The 17,800-nt window shown below is 43.4% G+C and overlaps 1 protein-coding gene across 6 annotated transcripts in view; it reads left to right on the forward strand.

Moving 5' to 3' along the window:
• Positions 1–1,181: 1,181 nt before the first annotated feature.
• Positions 1,182–17,800, forward strand: part of LOC117769645 (rho guanine nucleotide exchange factor 9) — a 46,438-nt gene continuing 29,819 nt past the window's right edge. For 2 of the 6 annotated variants that reach the window (XM_034598692.1, XM_034598697.1), the window contains exons 1-5: positions 1,183–1,471; positions 2,811–4,493; positions 6,014–6,352; positions 7,144–7,270; positions 7,371–7,477. In XM_034598692.1, coding sequence (XP_034454583.1) covers positions 2,889–4,493; positions 6,014–6,352; positions 7,144–7,270; positions 7,371–7,477 — 2,178 coding nt within the window. In that variant the 5' untranslated portion in view covers positions 1,183–1,471; positions 2,811–2,888. Of the gene's footprint in view, positions 1,472–2,810; positions 4,494–6,013; positions 6,353–7,143; positions 7,271–7,370; positions 7,478–17,800 lie in introns of all 6 variants that reach the window. The other 4 variants (XM_034598696.1, XM_034598698.1, XM_034598693.1 and 1 more) reach the window with 3 other exon arrangements.

Below are 17,800 nucleotides of genomic sequence, written 5' to 3' on the forward strand. Positions count from 1 at the left end.
CCTGCGCAGAAGGGAGAAACGCCACGAGATGACAATGGGCCCAAAACAGGACAAAGAGGAAATGTTTAAATTTAGGCCCCTTCGTCCACCATCTCCTCTTTCACGGCTATGGAGCTGTGGAGCTGTGGAGCTGTTTAGTTTTTGTGAATTCCTTCAGTCGCCCCCCCTCCTCGATGAACTCCCTCTCCCCATTGTGCCATTTCAATAGAAGGATTTTCACATTCAACGCAAATCCCAAAGGAGGATCAGCTAGTGAGACCAGAGTTCAGTCAATCATTTGTATTCACTGATGTTCCTTTAGAAATAATAAGTGCTTCACCATAAATACACACACAGCAAAAAGTATACGCTAAATATACTGTATGCTGTGATGGCTCTGGAAATTTGCATTTTGATTTTTAAATAGGATTAAAAATACAGGAAACAACTCGAGATTAAAGTAATGTAGTTAAGTCAACTTTCCTGTAAAGTTGCTTTATCTAAAGACACTTTGAATTCAGTATTGCATTGTGTGTGTGTGTGTGTTTTGTTTACCTCTTGAGAACCTTTTCCAGCATAAAACCTTGTCAGGACCAGTAGACATCCTGGGGACCAAAGCCTGTACGAATGAGGCAAAACGTTGTTTCTGAGCTCCTGGTTGAGGCTAGTGGTAAGTTAGGGTTAGGCATGAGTTGGCCATGGTTGAGGTTAGGGACAAGGTTTTGGTTAAACGCTGTCCACAATCAATGGATCAAAGAGGACATTTTGGTCAGCCCTCACAACTTCCAGAAGATTAGGACTTGAAGATTAAGACTTGGTTATAAGGTTAGGGTTAGAATCAGGTTAAGGTTAGGTTAGTTGTGATGGTTAAGCTTAGGGTAAGGGTTAAGGTTGGGGTTCAAATGAGTGCTACAAGCCCACAGACACAGGTGAGGCAGCGCGAGCGAGTTCTATAAAAATGGGGTTAGCGATGTGGAATTTGTAATATTCGGATCACCTGGCAAATCCATATGTTTACAAAAGTGCTAAAAAGTCAAGTTCTGTTTGTGATGGTGTAGGGTTAGGGAGTTAGGGAATGCATTCTGCCAATGAGTGTCCTCACTAAGATAGAAGGGCGTGCGAGTGTGTGTGTGTGTGTGTGAGTGTGAGTGTGTGTGTGTGTGTGTGTGTGTGTGTGTGTGTGTTTCTGTGGGACTCTATCACAGATCAGTGCCTCGGGTCTGCAGCAGCTCGCAGGGCAAGAGTTCACCGGTCTGTCGCTAACCTACCCGGGGAGTTTCTCTCAGTTTGATGAGAGAGCTTCACCGAGTTTACAGCTGAACACATGTGATCTAGGAAGGAGTCGCTGTCCGCAACACAACTCCACACTTTCCCCATGGATATAAGTTAAAGCCTCTGAAGAACACCGGAGAAGTTACAGGCGGAGGTTTCCCTCACTTTAAGGACGGACGGCAGCGGCGATGCCCGTTTAACCGGAGGAAGATTCCAGAAGGTGAGTTTACAGCTTTACTCTCAAAGTTGAACCGGTTACATGAGCGACAGTTTAGTTTTTAACGAGCTCAACTTCATACGCAAGTTTAGGAAGTCACTGAATATTAACGCGTAACGTGTGCGTGCTGTTAATCTGTCATTTAAAAACGTGAACTACGTTCTAAATAACCCATTAATGAATATCCTTCAAGTGACTCTTCCAACCTGCTGCGACGTTAACGTTAATTTTTATTGACGCCATTAAAAAAAAAAATGAAAGGTACGTTTTTGACGCCCAGCCCAAGTTGAAGCTGGTAGATATCTGACAGAGCTAACGTCGCTTTGATGTGACTTTGAAGTGACTTTGAGGTTTTATATGGAAACAAGAGCTAACGCTTTGTCACACTGCATATTCGCCTGTGGAAGCCAAATAACAAAAATATATTTATGTTTATGTGTATTTTAGTTACTTGTATCTATTAAATACCGAGCAGTCTATTTTAATCTATGAAAAAATCCCATTCTAGGTAATGGAATAACTGGAGTGTTGTTTAAGAGACACGATATGTAATATTTACATGATAAAAAAAGAGCAATTATATATGATCAGAGCCTCTCATCCCTTAATAAATATACTTTGTTATCAATAAGTGCTGTCTTTTCATAGTATTCTAAAACAGCTTATCGGTAAAAAACACATACATGCAATTGTGACATTCTACAAAAAAAGGCCAGCCTAATGGAGGCACATCCTTACTGATGATGTCAGGCACCAACAAAGATAGATGCTGAAGGGCCCAAATTACACAAGATGCTGCAGCAGCACATTAAAGGGATTATGAAATGGGGGGGTAATTAACATGTAGTAGTGCAGCTCCTTGCCCAGCATCTTCTTCCTCAGAGGGCGCTTATCTGAGCTGTGATGATGTCACAGCCGGAGCAGGCCTGAAATAACCAGACGCCTCTGTAGCGAGCGTTTCCATGGCAACGTAGCCTCCCTGTTTAAATGGTGGAAGGGGGACTGCGTCTCAAATAATTACTTTGGATAATGTGGATTAAATATAAGGCAAGGGGAGGTGGGGGGGGTTATTGGCTGTTTGTGGCTGTTGACTCATGGTACAAAGTCCATGTCCGAGAGTCACGAAATGAGAGCTTTAATGCTTTCAGCAGTTTTGAATAACGCTTCTTATCTCATCCCTGAACATTTGACCTCCTGTTTAGATAACATTTTTCAGACCGTCCACTCAGAATGTTTATTGTAAGGTAGTTTGCATTTCTGACAGAATGAGCCTGATATAAAATGACAAGGCCGTCAGTTTAACGTCAACTCACTGATTTAAAATGTGGTTTTGTTTCTCCAGGTGTTTGAGAGAGCGTGAGAGCGGCCCGAGACATGATGTCCATTGGAGCTGATAGCTGACACTGTAGCATGAGAGAGGATGGAACAGACAGACAACCCTGCCCCTGAGAGCAACAACCCTAATGGGTTTGTCAACCGAGTGTTTAGTGTTTCTCTGGATGTGGAGAATGAGACAAGCAGTGTTTATATTCAGGAGCCTGGGCCAGTGCCTGCGGAGGGGCAGGGAGGGACCCAAGCTGCCTCTTCTCAGTCCCCTGTCAAGGACAGACAGGAGGTCAACCGGAGGCCCCGTGCCCCGGGCGGCATCTGGAAGATCTTGAATCGAAAGAGAGCTATGTCCGAGCTGGAGAGGCGACCCCACTCCATGATCTTGCCCGGGGAGGCTTCCATCCCTAAACTCTCATTTGCTGACAAAGTTCGCTCCTTCAAGAAGCTCAAGTCGCCCTCTGTGTTCAGGGGCAAGGCAGGGAAACTGTCAACAGCAAAGTTCAGCAGCTCGTTGGTTGACGAGGAGTCTTTCTGTGGGGACATTGGCACTCCACAGCAGTCCAGTAGGGGCCCGCTACGACACCGTGGCAAGCGGCACTCGTATGCTGGCTACACTGCCGAATTTGACTGCTCGTTTGAAGATATTGACTTCTCAGCTACTTTGGACAGCCATCAGCCCACTGTGACAGGAGAGGCTGTGACTCAGAATGGTTGTAAATCATCTGAAAGAGTTTCCTATACCAAAAGAAGCCACAACAATTCAAACAACTGTAACAAAACAGCTTCAGGCTATGAAGAGCCCAGCATCAAGGGGAGCCTGCGCAACCACCAGGGGAGAGGGAGGAGGCACAAAGATGTGTGGAGTTACCTGAGGAGGATTTCTCTTTTGGGGAAGGCCAACCCTGTTTACTCAGAGAGCTTTGACTCTGAACTCCCCTCTCTGGACAAAACCATGGACTCAGACTATGGCTCTGTAGACTTTGAGATTGTCAGAGACTGTCAACCTCCGCCCCCGAAACACTCCGACACCAAGGGGCACTTTGGTGGCCTGTTCAAGTTTTTCAACAGCGTAGCAGAGACGGCCAGAAAATGGCGGACGACATCTCGTTCCTTTTCGCCTCCAGAGGGAGAGACGACTCCGATGAGCTCCCCGAGGGCTCCACAGCGCACAGTGGACAACATTCACAGTGTGTCCCTGACACTTCACAGCGAAGGGCTTCCAACATCCCAGCCTAACCCGTCGTCACCAGTGAACACTAAATCCTTACACTCCAGTTGCTTTGAAAGCGAGGCTACAGTGCCTGCGACAGGGGGACGATCCCCTAAGGTGGTCCTGAAAGCCTTTAGGGCATGCCCAAGATCTCAAGCTGTCAATGGCCTCCAGAGCTCTGAGGGTACAGACAAACATATAGATGGAGAGGCAAACCACACGTCCACAGCCATAGTAGAGAATCACATCCATCAGTCATGTCCAAACACAGAGTCTAAAGACGTAACAGGGGTTAAAAGAGATCCATTACCCTGTCTCTGTCAAGAGGGAAAGGTAGAGGGACAGACAGGAAATGAGCAGGATTCCAAGGATGCTCCACCTGACTCCCACCAGATACAGGAAGTGAATGTGAAATCACAACAAGGTGATAAAGAGAGTACAACCAATAGCGTGCCCGCATCAGATTCCACAGAGGAAATATTTAAGGTATGTAACTTTAAATAGAAAATGAGCTGCATTAATTAACAGCCAGTGCATTTTAATAAACTGATTTGGTAAATAAGTCAGTTATGTGTATTGCCAAACTGCTGTTGTGTTTCCTATGTAAGAAAATAATATTTGCCTCACATTTAAATGCTATAACCACATTTCATTGCAGGCTCTTTCAACATCATTAACATCCCCATAGGCATGCATCATGTAATTATTGCATAAATGCTCAAACTATCATTTATGTAACTGTTTTAACCAGCATCATTAGATTGCTTCTTAAAATCATCAACCCCAAACTAAAAAAAATCCGAGCTGGGTGTCAGAGCTGTTACTCATGATATAAGTCCTAGGTGTGGTTCAGTAAATGCCAGGGAGAAACTAACATGCCAGCCTGTGAGGACATGAAATGGGCACCTACTCTACAGTTGTCCTGTTGCCCCATCTGTTGGAGAGAAGAGGAAATAGTCAGTGGTCACAATGGCGGACAACATGGAGCTGGAGCAGTTTGTTCTTTCCTGCTCAGTCGGCCTCCTGTAGCATGCAAGGAAACCCGATTTCCCACAGAGCCGGCTATATGTGACCCGCGGTAGCCCTTGAGCTTCGTGACGTCTGAGCTTCATGACGACACCCTTCCCCTCTCACTCCAGTGGAGGCATTAGTCATCTTCCTCCTAGTCACACCGAGTCAGGACATGTTTGCCCTAACTGCTAATGACAAAATGAGATGTGACATCTGAATACTCAGCACCCTTTTAGTAAGGGTCTATTATGCAAGGGGAGAGGGCTGTGTGAATGTTTTGGGTGAGGTGTGCAGTTTTACCATAATTTAAGAGACGTGACAGCACCAGGAAAATCAGACTGTTTACAAATCAAATCCACCAGTATGTTGTATTTATTTCATCTTCACTGAAATTTAACTGTAACTAGAATGGCACTCAGTGGAGCGCATACCTCCACCAAGGCCCAACTGTCCCCTTAAATTCAATCAAGCAGCAACAAATTCACTCATAGATATCAGTCCTCCAAATAGGTCTGATTTTTTCATCGATCTTTCATCAAGATCTTTGAATTATTTCTTAGGAAATTCAGGAACATTTTCAAAAGTGCACACAGAGAGCAGTCACCTTTGCATAGGCCCAACAGTCTCCTTATGAAACCACATTTACTGTAAATTCACTTGACACTAGTAAATTCTCATCCGCACCAAATTGCATTTTTCACCAAGATCCATGACATATTATGTTGTAAGACGCCCTGTCTCACAATGTTAAAGAGAGGGAAATAATTCGTGGACTAAAAGTTCTTCCTTGTTCAATCCTGCTAACTTCCAAACATAACGAAAACACAAGAGGTAATTAAAACGCGGTATTAGCACTTGTGGCGAGCTACTGATGCATTGAAATTACTGAATTGAAATGCTCAATATTTTTTGTTGAATCTATAGAGGTATTCCTCCCAATTTCTTGCACAAGAAATGCATTGTTGCAAACTGCTGAGTGTCTGTGCCAATCACAGCTGTGTGAGCAGATTGCCAGCCAGACAGACTGCAGTGTAAGACAGCCGGGCTCGGCCGTGCCCCACTCTAGCACAGAGAGGACCTCTGTACATCACAAGCACCCCCGCCCTCGTCCTCGCCCGGCCTCGGCTGTCCTGGACCTTGGGAGGCCCAACCAGGACCAAGATCTCTACAGCCACTACAGTGAGGTCGGATCGCTGTGTCGGAGGAGACGCAGGCCTGCTCCCACCATGCGGCATCCCCCGGGGCAGAGACGGGTGGCCGCTCGCCCCAGGCCCTGCTCTGTCATAGAGACCAGTGTTACTAGGGAGACGCAGTCCATGGAGATGGACCACAGAGTAAGATGCCAAATAGCAAACACAGGCGTTCATGCATCGCTGAAAGCAAACGCACAAACACTGACACAACGGCGGCAAATAAGCAGTCCCACAAATATCCAAATACACATTGACACTGACTCATACATCACATCCCGATGTTGCAAAAATCAAAGTAGGAGCACAGAGTTTCACTTGTAGTCTACAGCAAATCACCGATAAATACAACCCAAGCCCATAATGAATCACACACACACTACGGACTTTGAAGGGCAGCCCAGTGCTAACCCAGTATTTATACACTGCTTACTGTTAGCTGCAACAATGCATGCATGCTCTGGCCCATTTATAGAGGCCTGTATTTCTGGACTCTGAATGCCACTTTTCCATCAGCTCACTTCCCCCTCTCCCTCTCTCGTTTTCTTCTCCCCTTCTCACACTCTTTCTTTCCGTCTTTGTGGCCTCTCTTTCTCTCACTCCCTCACTCTCAGTCTCTCTCTGTGGCCAATTTTCTGCCTCATCGCTCCCATAAGCTCTACCTCACATTGCCCTAACTCAGAGTCAGTTCATTTTAACCTGAGAGACCGCCTGGTTGGCATGATGTATGGTCTCATGATCTGCTGCAGGGCATGCACACACTGACCGATGCACCAGAATAGACTAGCTGAATGTGAAATACTTTAATTCACTGCAAAAAAAGGGGGCAAGGCAGCAAGAAGGCTTTTTATTATTGTGAAGGGCAGAGGAGTTTGTGCATCAAAGTAACTCTGTTTAGAATCTAGGATATGCCCTAACTACTCAGTCCCCTTCAGGCCTTGTCTCGCCCCCCGGGTGTGTCACCATTAGAGCCCCCACTTCGGGCATCTCTCCAGCGGTGCAGCTCCCTGCCGCTTTCCCCCAGCACACTCGCGGCCTTGGCGCGGCTCCTGCCTCACTCAGGTACTATTTGACTTTTTATTTTATTTAACAACAAACATGCAAGCTCGTGATTGACATGCGTTTGTTAATTTGATTGCCTGTCTGCGTGTCCGCCGAGCAGATATGGGTCAGTTGTCATCGTCGGTGCGTTTGCGGTCTGGAGACTCCGGGAGCTGCAGGAGGAGGAGGCTGTTGAGACCTGGCTCAGAACCACTGCAGGTCAACATAGTGAGTTGCATGGTCACACACACACACACACATTTACAGATCGACCAAGTCACTGCTTTTACGCTGTATTAACACTGTAAAACACTGTGTAATACTGTGTATATGATATAAGGTGTCCGTATATATACACATACAAAGTGTACGTGCCACATTGAGTTTGTTTACCTGATGGAAACGTGAGCAGATGTGAGATAATAGGACGATAACCTTTCACTGATACTACTAATTTGGAGATGACAGAGCGCTGGTCAGTGCTCCTTCAGATAATGAAGGAGCTGATCCATGAAGACGGCGGCCATGTGGATTAATGTCACCCATTACTCTTTGGCCATTACTCATCCTGAGTTATCCGGACACCTCACATTTCTGATGTTTTTATTTATCTGATGAGAGCACGTGAAGCAGCAGAAGGTTGTGTGTGTGTGTGTGTGTGGGAAGGGGGGGCTGACGTTATATCATTGCGATATACCTGGTGTGCTGGATTCTGTGAGAAGTGTAACAGGGGGCTTTGTCGGTTGTGTGAAATTAGCTTCAGATTACGTTGGTGTAAAACTACTCAGGAAGTGAAACCAGGCATTTCAGAATCTGCGCTTTGATGTGCAAGTGGCCTCCAGGGGTTTCCAGTGGAGGGAGATGCAGAGTTTTTCTGAAGCATCCTGACGGGGTAGTGAACATTTGTGGGGATGTGTCCGACATCTATTGCTGCAGAACTGCGATGCTGTTTACGTTGAATATTCACTGTGAACTTGCATCCACTGGTAATGGGCAAAATTATATCAAGTTTAAAATTTTGGTTTGATATCAATAAATGTTAAGATAAATGTCACACTATTATTTATTTAGATTTTAAAGACTGAGTTTTGTTCCCGAGTGAAGTTTAAACCCTTGAGAAAACAGGAAAACATTTTGAACATCTGAGGTCGATCAATTCTGTTTTACACCTCCTCACTGTGCTTGCACAAAGCATTAGCATTTCATCTTTATATATACTAAACTTAAAATTGTTATATTGCTATTAATGAGAATTTTTGTCTTTGGTTCGTCAAAAAGCATCATGGTGATGTTTTATAGCACATTTCATTCAGACATATAAATACACAATAAGGATGATAGAGGGTTAATTTCCCAATAATGTATTAAAAGAATAAAATGATCAGTGTTATTTAAACAATGAATATACATAGTGGCGTGAAGACATGTGGACAGAGCTCGTGTTTTCTACAACAGACTCAAATTCTAACAGTTTACAAGGAGTCAGCAAGGATTTACCACAACATCTGAGGTACAATAACTAGTTGATTTTCATGACGGAGAAGCCGTCGACTCAACGGTTGAATCACGAGCCCCGGGCCTCCAGAGCTGGCACGTTCTTTGCATTAGAATCTTAGCAAACTGTGTCTTTGAAGAGGTGATACTACCGCATTTAGGCTGCGATTATGATTTTTTATTCTTGCTGGTCTAAATAGTGTTTGTGAGCCATCGCATTTTGTTGCCATGACACTCGCTGGCTCCTGTTCATCTTCTTGCTTCTATCTTTAGGCAGCCTTTTTAAGTGTGAGCTAAATAGAGAAAGTGTGTGGGTGAGAGAGAGAAAAGGGGTGGGAGAGAAACAGAGAGGGGAAGAGAGATGCTCCCTTTGTGTGTGTGTGTGTGTGTGTGAATGTGTATGTGTGTGCACTTTTGTGTCATGGCCCTCCCCTGGGGTAGGGAACGTGGACACATAGCACTGGAAATGTTGTGTGTGTGTGTTTGAATGGCGAGGGAAGTTCATTTGTAGCGAGCTCAGATGTTGGGATTCGTGAGTGCATCTTGAGCATTGAGGTAGCAAATATATATATTTATGTTTATACAATCTGTAAATACACAATATGACATGACACGTTAGCGCAGCTATAGTGTTGTCATATCCATGGATGGTGCTTCAAAATGAAATCTGTGTGTTGCTGTCTTATTGCTGGTAAGTCATGCAATGTTTATTTGGTGTTGGTTCTCATGTCAGGATGGAACCTTCTGTTTGTGATGGAGCAGTGTACGTTACAGTCGTCCTACTAGGATGACGACTGGAGCCTAGAGGCCGCAGGCAGAGAGAAAGTATTCTCACTGCAGTGGATTAACTGCTAATGCTGACGCCTCTCTTCTCCCTTTCATTTAAATGGTTTCTCTCTCCCAGCCACTGCCCTCCTCTTCTTCTCTTCTTCTCTTCTTCTCTTCTTCTCTTCTCTTCTCTTCTCTTCTCTTCTCTTCTCTTCTCTTCTCTTCTCTTCTCTTCTCTTCTCTTCTCTTCTCTCCTCTCCTCTCCTCCTCTCCTCCTCTCCTCTTTGTTAATTCCTATGTAGATGAGAGGACAGTTTCCTGTGTTACTAATGCTGTGCCCGAAGCTCTGCTGTCAACTTGTCAGAAGGGTGGGGGACTGTCTTATTAAGTGCTTCATGCAGCTTAAGAGTTTCAACAGAAATCTTATATGATTAAGTTTGGGCCAACCTGGGTCGGCCTGGTCATAATCACATTATGCAATGCCATCTATTTATTATGAACGCATGAGTCAGCAGGCAGTGGCTATTTGGGCAAATAGCACGGCAGTGATGAAAAAGGACAATGTTGAGTTGAACTTCTCATGCACACTCTTTTATGCACACGTGGGGAGCACCGGCCCTTATATGGTAATTCAACCACGTAGATTCTGTTTGTATGTGCATCCTCTGTATGATACACCCTCCTCATAACACTCACACACTTCACATGCCCTTCTGAGTCACTGCAATAATGACTTCATTATTTGTTGGGGAATGAAAAAAACGCCGGCTGGTGATATCTCTGTCAAACGCAGTGTAGCATTTTGTTTCACCCCAGGGTTTTATTTCAGAGCCCCGTGAGACAAAGCATGGGAGTAGGTCTCCCTAAAAATAACTGCATGTATGTACAGTTTGCACTCTGAGCCACAGGTGACCTAGAATCCTTCATCCTTCCTCTGCCTGGGTGCAGGCACGTATCTGCTGTGACTTACTTGCAGCCACCAGTTAATGCTGTTTTGAAGGATGCGGTGGCCTCTGATAAATAGTCGGTGCCTGACTGAATCTGAGCAGGTGGCTGTGACAGAGCCTCCCTAGGCTGTTTCTTCCAAAGAATGGGTTTGTGCCTGTCAGGTGTGTGTGTACGTGTATTGTTGTTGCTGTTGATGGTGTATGCATAAGCGTGCTACATGTTTTTGTGTGTCTGTGTGTGTTATGGGAGAGAGACGGAGAGGCTCAGGGCCTTTTCTCTTATGTAACTGTAGAGAGGGTTTCCTTTGCTCCCTGCAAAAGCCATTTCCACTTTTATTTCAGGAGGCTGCATGTTCACTGGAGGAACAGGGCTGCCTGTTAATTCTCTGACTCACTGGTGTATCCTGTTTTACAGTATTATTCTCTGCGTTTTGCCAGATCATGCATGCCCGTGCATGTGCAAATCTGTGTTTGTGCTTTCTTGGGAGTACATTCTTTTTCATACCATCATCAGGGCCAGTATCTCTATCCTTCCATCATCACTCAAAGCATGTTGTGCTGCTGCCACTGGAGGACAGTGGGGGCAATATTGGTGGATGGTTTAATGTCACAACATGCACAGATTTCTGTTTTGAGACTGTTTTCAGGCCCAGGGCTCTCCAGCGCTTGTTATCCAGCATCAGTTGTGTCGTTTAGGATAGTTCTCCCAGGGTGCTTACTGCTTAGATAGTTTTACCCACAGTCATCAGCTTCCTTTGTTTGGGAAAAACACTGTTTATTTTCATGGCAATTTGACAGGTTCATAAAAGGGATAAAGGCATTTTCTGATCTTAAGTCAACACAGAAGAATATCACCTTGTGTTAGGTAAAGTGATGACGCCTCATGAGCCTGTGGGATTTCTTTAAGAAAAAACCCCACAAGCTTTGATGCGTTGCAGTATATCCGTGTATTATTTCCACTGATAACTTTCACTGCAGTCGTTATTGTTGACTACTTGTACTTTTTACTGAACACAAATGTTTGCTTGAAATTGTACATTTCCATTTCTCATAATTACCTATTCACAGTACAATAGAATGAAGGCTATGTAGCCCAGGTCCTTCCCATGTTTAAAGGTCCTTGACATCTTCCCATATTCGTATTTTTCAGTCATATTTGCAATTTAATTATTTGTAAACTATTGTGCAAATTCACTATTTGGGTACAAACAATGAAACTTAAGAATTCTGCTGTTGAAATCTCGCACTTAACTGAGGGATTTTCTGACGGCATCAGTTCTGTCTTGTGCCAGACCAAGGCCAAAGCCTTCCACACAGGAGATCGACTAACGTAACTGGCAGTTTGTCAATATATTTTACACTATGTCCGCTTATTTAGTAATCAAAGAAGCGATTTCATAAAATACAAACGTGATTAATACATAGAAATTGATACTTGTTTATTCCTACATGCAATCAAAAATGAATAATCACTTGGTCATTCCTATACACTCAAACATTTGTGGTTAGATCTTATATGTACTCAACAATGTGACATTCAGGGTTAGACACAAAGGAAACCAGGCAGGCAGGTGTTTACTCTCATCCATAAGCCAATACATTATTCAGACCTGATTAGAGGTTGTCATCTCGCTGCTTTGTCAACATACGGCTGATTTCTGTTGACTGGTGTCTTGAGGATCATGTGTGACTTATATCATTGTTTTATGTTTTTGTTTTTTTTAAACTGAGCCAATTCAATCAAGGTGACTTGGAAAAACCCAACAAATAATGTATAGATTCATAATTTTCTTCTCATCCATTGTCGATCAAATGAGCTTTTTTCTCTACAGGGAAAGAAACAACTTGCATATGCAGAAATATCCCCAAAATGGAGCAGGCCATTGTAAAAACATTTAAAAGACAGACCATATTTAAGCTTTAAATCAAAGTTCGTGATCATAGTATGCCTTTTTATTTGAGCAGATTTTGCATTTATACTGTATAGTACTATACTTATTAACACTCTCATAGATTCATTCTGGACTTATAAGCTCAGAATAAGGGCACTTTCACACCCACCTTGTTTGGTCTTGACCTTCTGACTTTTCAGTTTAGTCAGTTTTCAGTTAAGAAATGGAGTTGCTCAGGCTCAGAGGATCGCTTACAGTGTTCACCTCCGACAATATAATGTTTGAAAGACAAGAAGTTGATGATACTGGTTGTAATACCATAATAATATTACAGTGGAAACAACTTTTACTAAAAGAAAACTGATTCATACATTTTTACATTTAAATGGAAATGCCACTTTTTTTATTGACTTTCATTCAAAAAAAGTTAGTTAATACAATAACAGTATTAAAATCATGCTGACGTCCGACGCACCCCCGTCGACAAACGGGGGTGTCAAGTATCGGTAGATGCAGGACATGTAGGTGATGACGACACAACGTACGTATGTCATACAAATATTCTTTAGTGTGCTCTGTAATTGCGATGTGAAACCAAAACTAATGGGATTATATGTAAACAATGGAAAAAACGAAAATCTTGTACTGACAATGATCATCAAAGTGGATAAGAAGGCATGACGATTTATTTTCAAATATAACTATAATTTTACTTTAATACTTTTTGTCCCTTTACTAGGTTTCTAGACAACTGCTGTGATCTAAATATATGTTAATTGAGTATGTCTGCTATGACTAACATACATAGCTCCAGCCATGGTCACTCTGTCTCTGCTCTGCCTACTGCCTATATAATGGTCGGCTAGTTAGAATGTATCCTGCAGGCCTCTGTGAAAGATGGGCTGGATTTTTCTGGCAGCTGCCACTTCTTGTGTACATTATTTAGCTTAACTTTCTGCCTCTGACCTCCCTGGCTCGCTGCTGCGCCACATGTGGCGTCAGAGAGAAAACCCTCCATACACGTATTATGCAACCGCCTCGCTCCTTGCACTTCTTCCTTGTTCCCCCCCTCTCCATCCGCCTCCCTTTCTTCCTGACCTCAGAGCTCATCCTCCCTCCCTCCATCACTTCCATCGCTGCTTTCTCCTCTCCTCAGATCCTGTTTTCTCTCCTGCTGGTCTTCCTTTGCACCCTCACCTCGTCTCCCCTCTCCACTCAACTCCATCCATCCATCCCTCCCTCCAGGCATGTGAAACACCTGCTTCCTGCGGCCTGTTGTGTGTGTTTGTGCGTGTGAGTATAGGAGTATGCACCTTTTTAGGTGCATCCATGCCAGTGCGCATCATATATTTTGGATGACAGGCTTGTTAGTGAATGTTTTACTGGCCGGCGGTATATCAGGTGGAGTCTGTGAAGTCTTTGATGGGGAGGAATTGACCTATCAACAAGAAGTAAAGTGCTTAGAAACACAGAATGCCAAACAAGACTGCGCCCGAATATCATTTTACTGCAGAGTTTTGCATTTCAATCCTCTGCTCTGCTTTTGAACTCTCGTGGGGGGGGAAGCAGTGAGAATGTAAAATCATGTTCGCTCGCAGAGAGGACAGGTGGAGCTGTGGAGCTCTGCACCCATGCCCTTCTTTTACAGTGAGTTTCACATCTATTGCATATTGTTGGCATGATTAGAGTGGGTGAGTGTGCTCGTCGTGGCCGACTGCAGTCTCTCAGACAATGTGACGAATCTCACCGCAAATGTTGCGATAAAAAATCCCAAAAGAGGCAAATGCAGAACAAGGATTCTAACAGGCATTGCATGTAAATGTAGCAGCCAGAGATCACAGGGAGGGTGGGGAAGCACTGCTGCCCTTACCTCCCAGTGGTTTGGGCCGCAGGTGGCGGACAGTGCTCTGATGAACGGTGACACTTGTGAGAACGCTCAGCACGCTCACAACCAGCCCAGTAGAAGTACAGTAAAGCCTCACTGGCTGAGGCAACCAACCAAGCCCAGCACAGGTCATTAGTTTGTTAGCCTTCAGCTCACGGCTGAGCTCTCAAATGACCAATCTGTGGGCTTTATTTAAGTACACACTGGCACGGATGCTGAACGGAAGCATGAATAAATAACAGACTGTGTTTTCAGACACTACAGTCTTAATGCTTCAGTTTTGTTTCAGTTTTGAAAAATACAGAGTTGTCTGTGGGGAGCTTGTTACAGTGTCAGTGTCTCTGCCGTTCAGCAGTGATACCGTTTTCTCACTACAGGGACAATTTTACAGAAATTTTACCACACCTTCACCTAAAGGTAGAGAGAAACATATCTGAAACACTTTTTATCTTTTTTGTTGAAACTCTCTTGACGTCCCGATAGCGATCCATAAATAGAGTTGTCCAAAAGAAAAAATGTGAAAAAAAGCCAGTGTCTGTGGCCCTGTAATAAACACAACTCAATCATTTCATTTGGAATGCTGGTGTACCTGTGTAACCAACTCCCTACGTTCGCCCTGCCTATTCTCTCACTGTCTTCAGAAGACGAAGAGACATATACCTCTGCAGCGGAGACGATAGCTAGAAGTAAGCTAGCTTGTGTTGCTTCGATGTTTTGGGGGCGTATCTTTGACGAGAGGGCAGGTGGGAGGGGGTGGGATGTATCGATTGCATTTTTTCAAAGTTTGCACTTGCTAGCTTTTCTAGGATTACCAACCCTAGCTTTAAGAGTTTAGACCTTAAGGGGTTTCATTTTCATATAATTTTTGTTAAGGATTATTATGTCATGTAAGTTCCTATCTTTAGATTAATCAAGGAGGTGACTTCAAAAAGGCTGTTGTCACATGATGTTTATTGTTTTACCTGTACATTATTTATTTTAACTACATGCTTCAGCTCATGTTTTTAAGCTGTATTGTTTTAATTTGTCTGCTGTAAAGCACTTTGTTGTTTGTATTGAAAAGCGCTATACAAATAAAGTTATTATTATTATTTTTATTATTATTAATAATAATGGATATACAAAGAATTCAACATGTTTACAAGGGATCCCATTCTTTGTCAAAAAATAGAAATGAATTCGTTCATTCATTCATTCATGCCAAAATAACATTAAATGTGATGAATTAGTAATCTAGACGCACAATGAAGTAAAAGTATAACCATAGCATGATGTTATTAAATTCATCCAGCCATTATCTATACCGCTTATCCATTGAGGGTCATCTGGCGAGAGGCGGGATACACCCACGGGTCGCCAGAGTATCACGAGGCCAACATACAGAGACAAACGACCATTCACTGTACTAAGTTAGAGTGTCCAAATTAACCTAACCTCAATCTGCATATTTTTGGACTGTGAGAGAAAGTTGTCAGAAAACCTATGCCGACACGGGAGAATATGCAAACCCTTCTATTCAAACAACAGTGCTAACCACTGCTCTACTATACCATCCATATAAATATATATAAATATATATATATATATATAAATTATATATATATATATAAACATAATAAAATATGAGATGCTAATGTAATGGCACATTTTAAGGACATTGCACTCATCATCTTTTTTAAAAAAAAAATGTAATACTTTCCCCTTCCACAATAAATATATTTCTCTAAGTAGCAGAGTAATGGCCAAGTTTCCTTCACAGAAGTGTTGAAAACAGGTGAGTGTATTTTAGATTAGCCTAAGATTAGCCAGAGACTCTGTTTTAAAGGGGACATATCATGAAAATTCCACTTTGTTAGTGCTTCTACACATTAATGTGGGTATCTGGCATGTCTACCAACCCAAAAACTCTGGAAAAAAAACACTCGCGCGTTTTGTTATGGTTCCTCTAAGTCAGAAACGTCATGCTTGAGTGACTGGAATGAGCTTCCTGTGTATTGTGTCATAACAATACACTGGAAGTCTCCCTACATGGCCTTGGCCCACCCGCCACCTCATCCCCCCCGCCCCCCCACACTCGTTACGCCGGGTTTACACCGGATGCGGAAGCGCTGCGCAGCGCCGTTCTCAAGTGCGCAGCCGCCTGGCTGTTCACACGGGACACGCATTTCTCCGCACTGGTCAGCCCGCGATTCTGCTTTCTCCGCTTGTTGTTGTACCCGTTGAATGTCGGGGTTCGGGGGTAAATGATGGTCTTCATAGCCCCCCCCCCCCACCCCTCTCTTTCTCTCTCTGTCTATCTGCTTGTGTGCTTGTAGTGGATGGGCAGAGGGGGAAATTTAATTATGTGATTGGGAAAATTTTAACTCCAGGACAACAGAAGGGGAATACAAAGTATGGGATGCATATTTGATAATTTATATCATATAAAATATGTAATTTATATCGTTTAAAATCATGGGGGGAGAGGGGGGAGGGTGGAGCTGGCTCACTAGCATTTAAAGGAACAGGCACTCAAAACAGGTCACTCTGTGGAGGGCTGTTTTATACAGGGTAAAAAGGGTGCTGTTTTATATGATCCTTGTGGTATTTTGACCAAAGTATGTTACAGACATTTCATTAAGACCCCAAGGAACCATATCAACTTGTGGTAAAATGGGCATACAATGTCCCCTTTAAGTTTCCCTACTCAAGTTGCATGGTGTTATAATGCCTGACTACAGGCTGACATAAATAACACAGTCTCTAGAACACACTGTCTTTGCACTGGGTTATTGTGAAACAATAATTCATTTTTACTGGTCCCATGGCAGTTTCATGAACGACAAGGAGTATTTCTCCTGAAGCCATTGGGTCTAGGAATGTTGGGATATATCTGGTGATGTCTTTAACCCTCATTTCTCCAGCCTACTTGGCACGACCTCCCTCTGCGATCTCATCTATCTTAACCTATTTCTTAAATTCCTCTATGCTCTGACCCACTGACTCGTCTTCACACTGAGTTGAGCGGATAAACAGCTGATGTCAGAACAATGGCGACAACACTGTTTTCAGGAAAAGTCCAGAAACTTTATTTTTAGGGCAATTTGTGGCTGGAGGGCCTGGGAGGAAGCAGGAAGTCAGTGTGGTTGTCGTGGAGATGGGAGGGGAACAAAAGAAAAGCAGCAGACTAGAGGGGAAATGGGTGTGGTGGGTTTTGCCTCCCATTAGCCAAATACCTACTGACCACAAACAGTTCATTTGCTACCAGTGAATTTTGTGGGTTTATTCAAGGGGAAGACGTAGCTCGTTGGCTAATTGCCAGGAGAGTTGGGACTGACCTCAGAGCTCCAGTAATTAACATGAAGGAGTATGGTCAGCGTTCTTCCAAAGCAGATGCTGAAGTCAACCAACTCATTATATGGTACTTCTACACAGTCTGGTTGTACTGTATAATGCATGGATGTCCAGCAGTATACATTGTTTATACACAATTTTTAAAAAATAGCAGAATTTTATTATACACTTCTGACTGGGTTTGAAATTAAGGTAAATTTTTAAAACATGGAGGCTCTGGGATATTTTATGA

Source organism: Hippoglossus hippoglossus, chromosome 10 (assembly GCF_009819705.1).
Source record: "Hippoglossus hippoglossus isolate fHipHip1 chromosome 10, fHipHip1.pri, whole genome shotgun sequence".
Taxonomy (NCBI): Eukaryota; Metazoa; Chordata; class Actinopteri; order Pleuronectiformes; family Pleuronectidae; genus Hippoglossus; species Hippoglossus hippoglossus.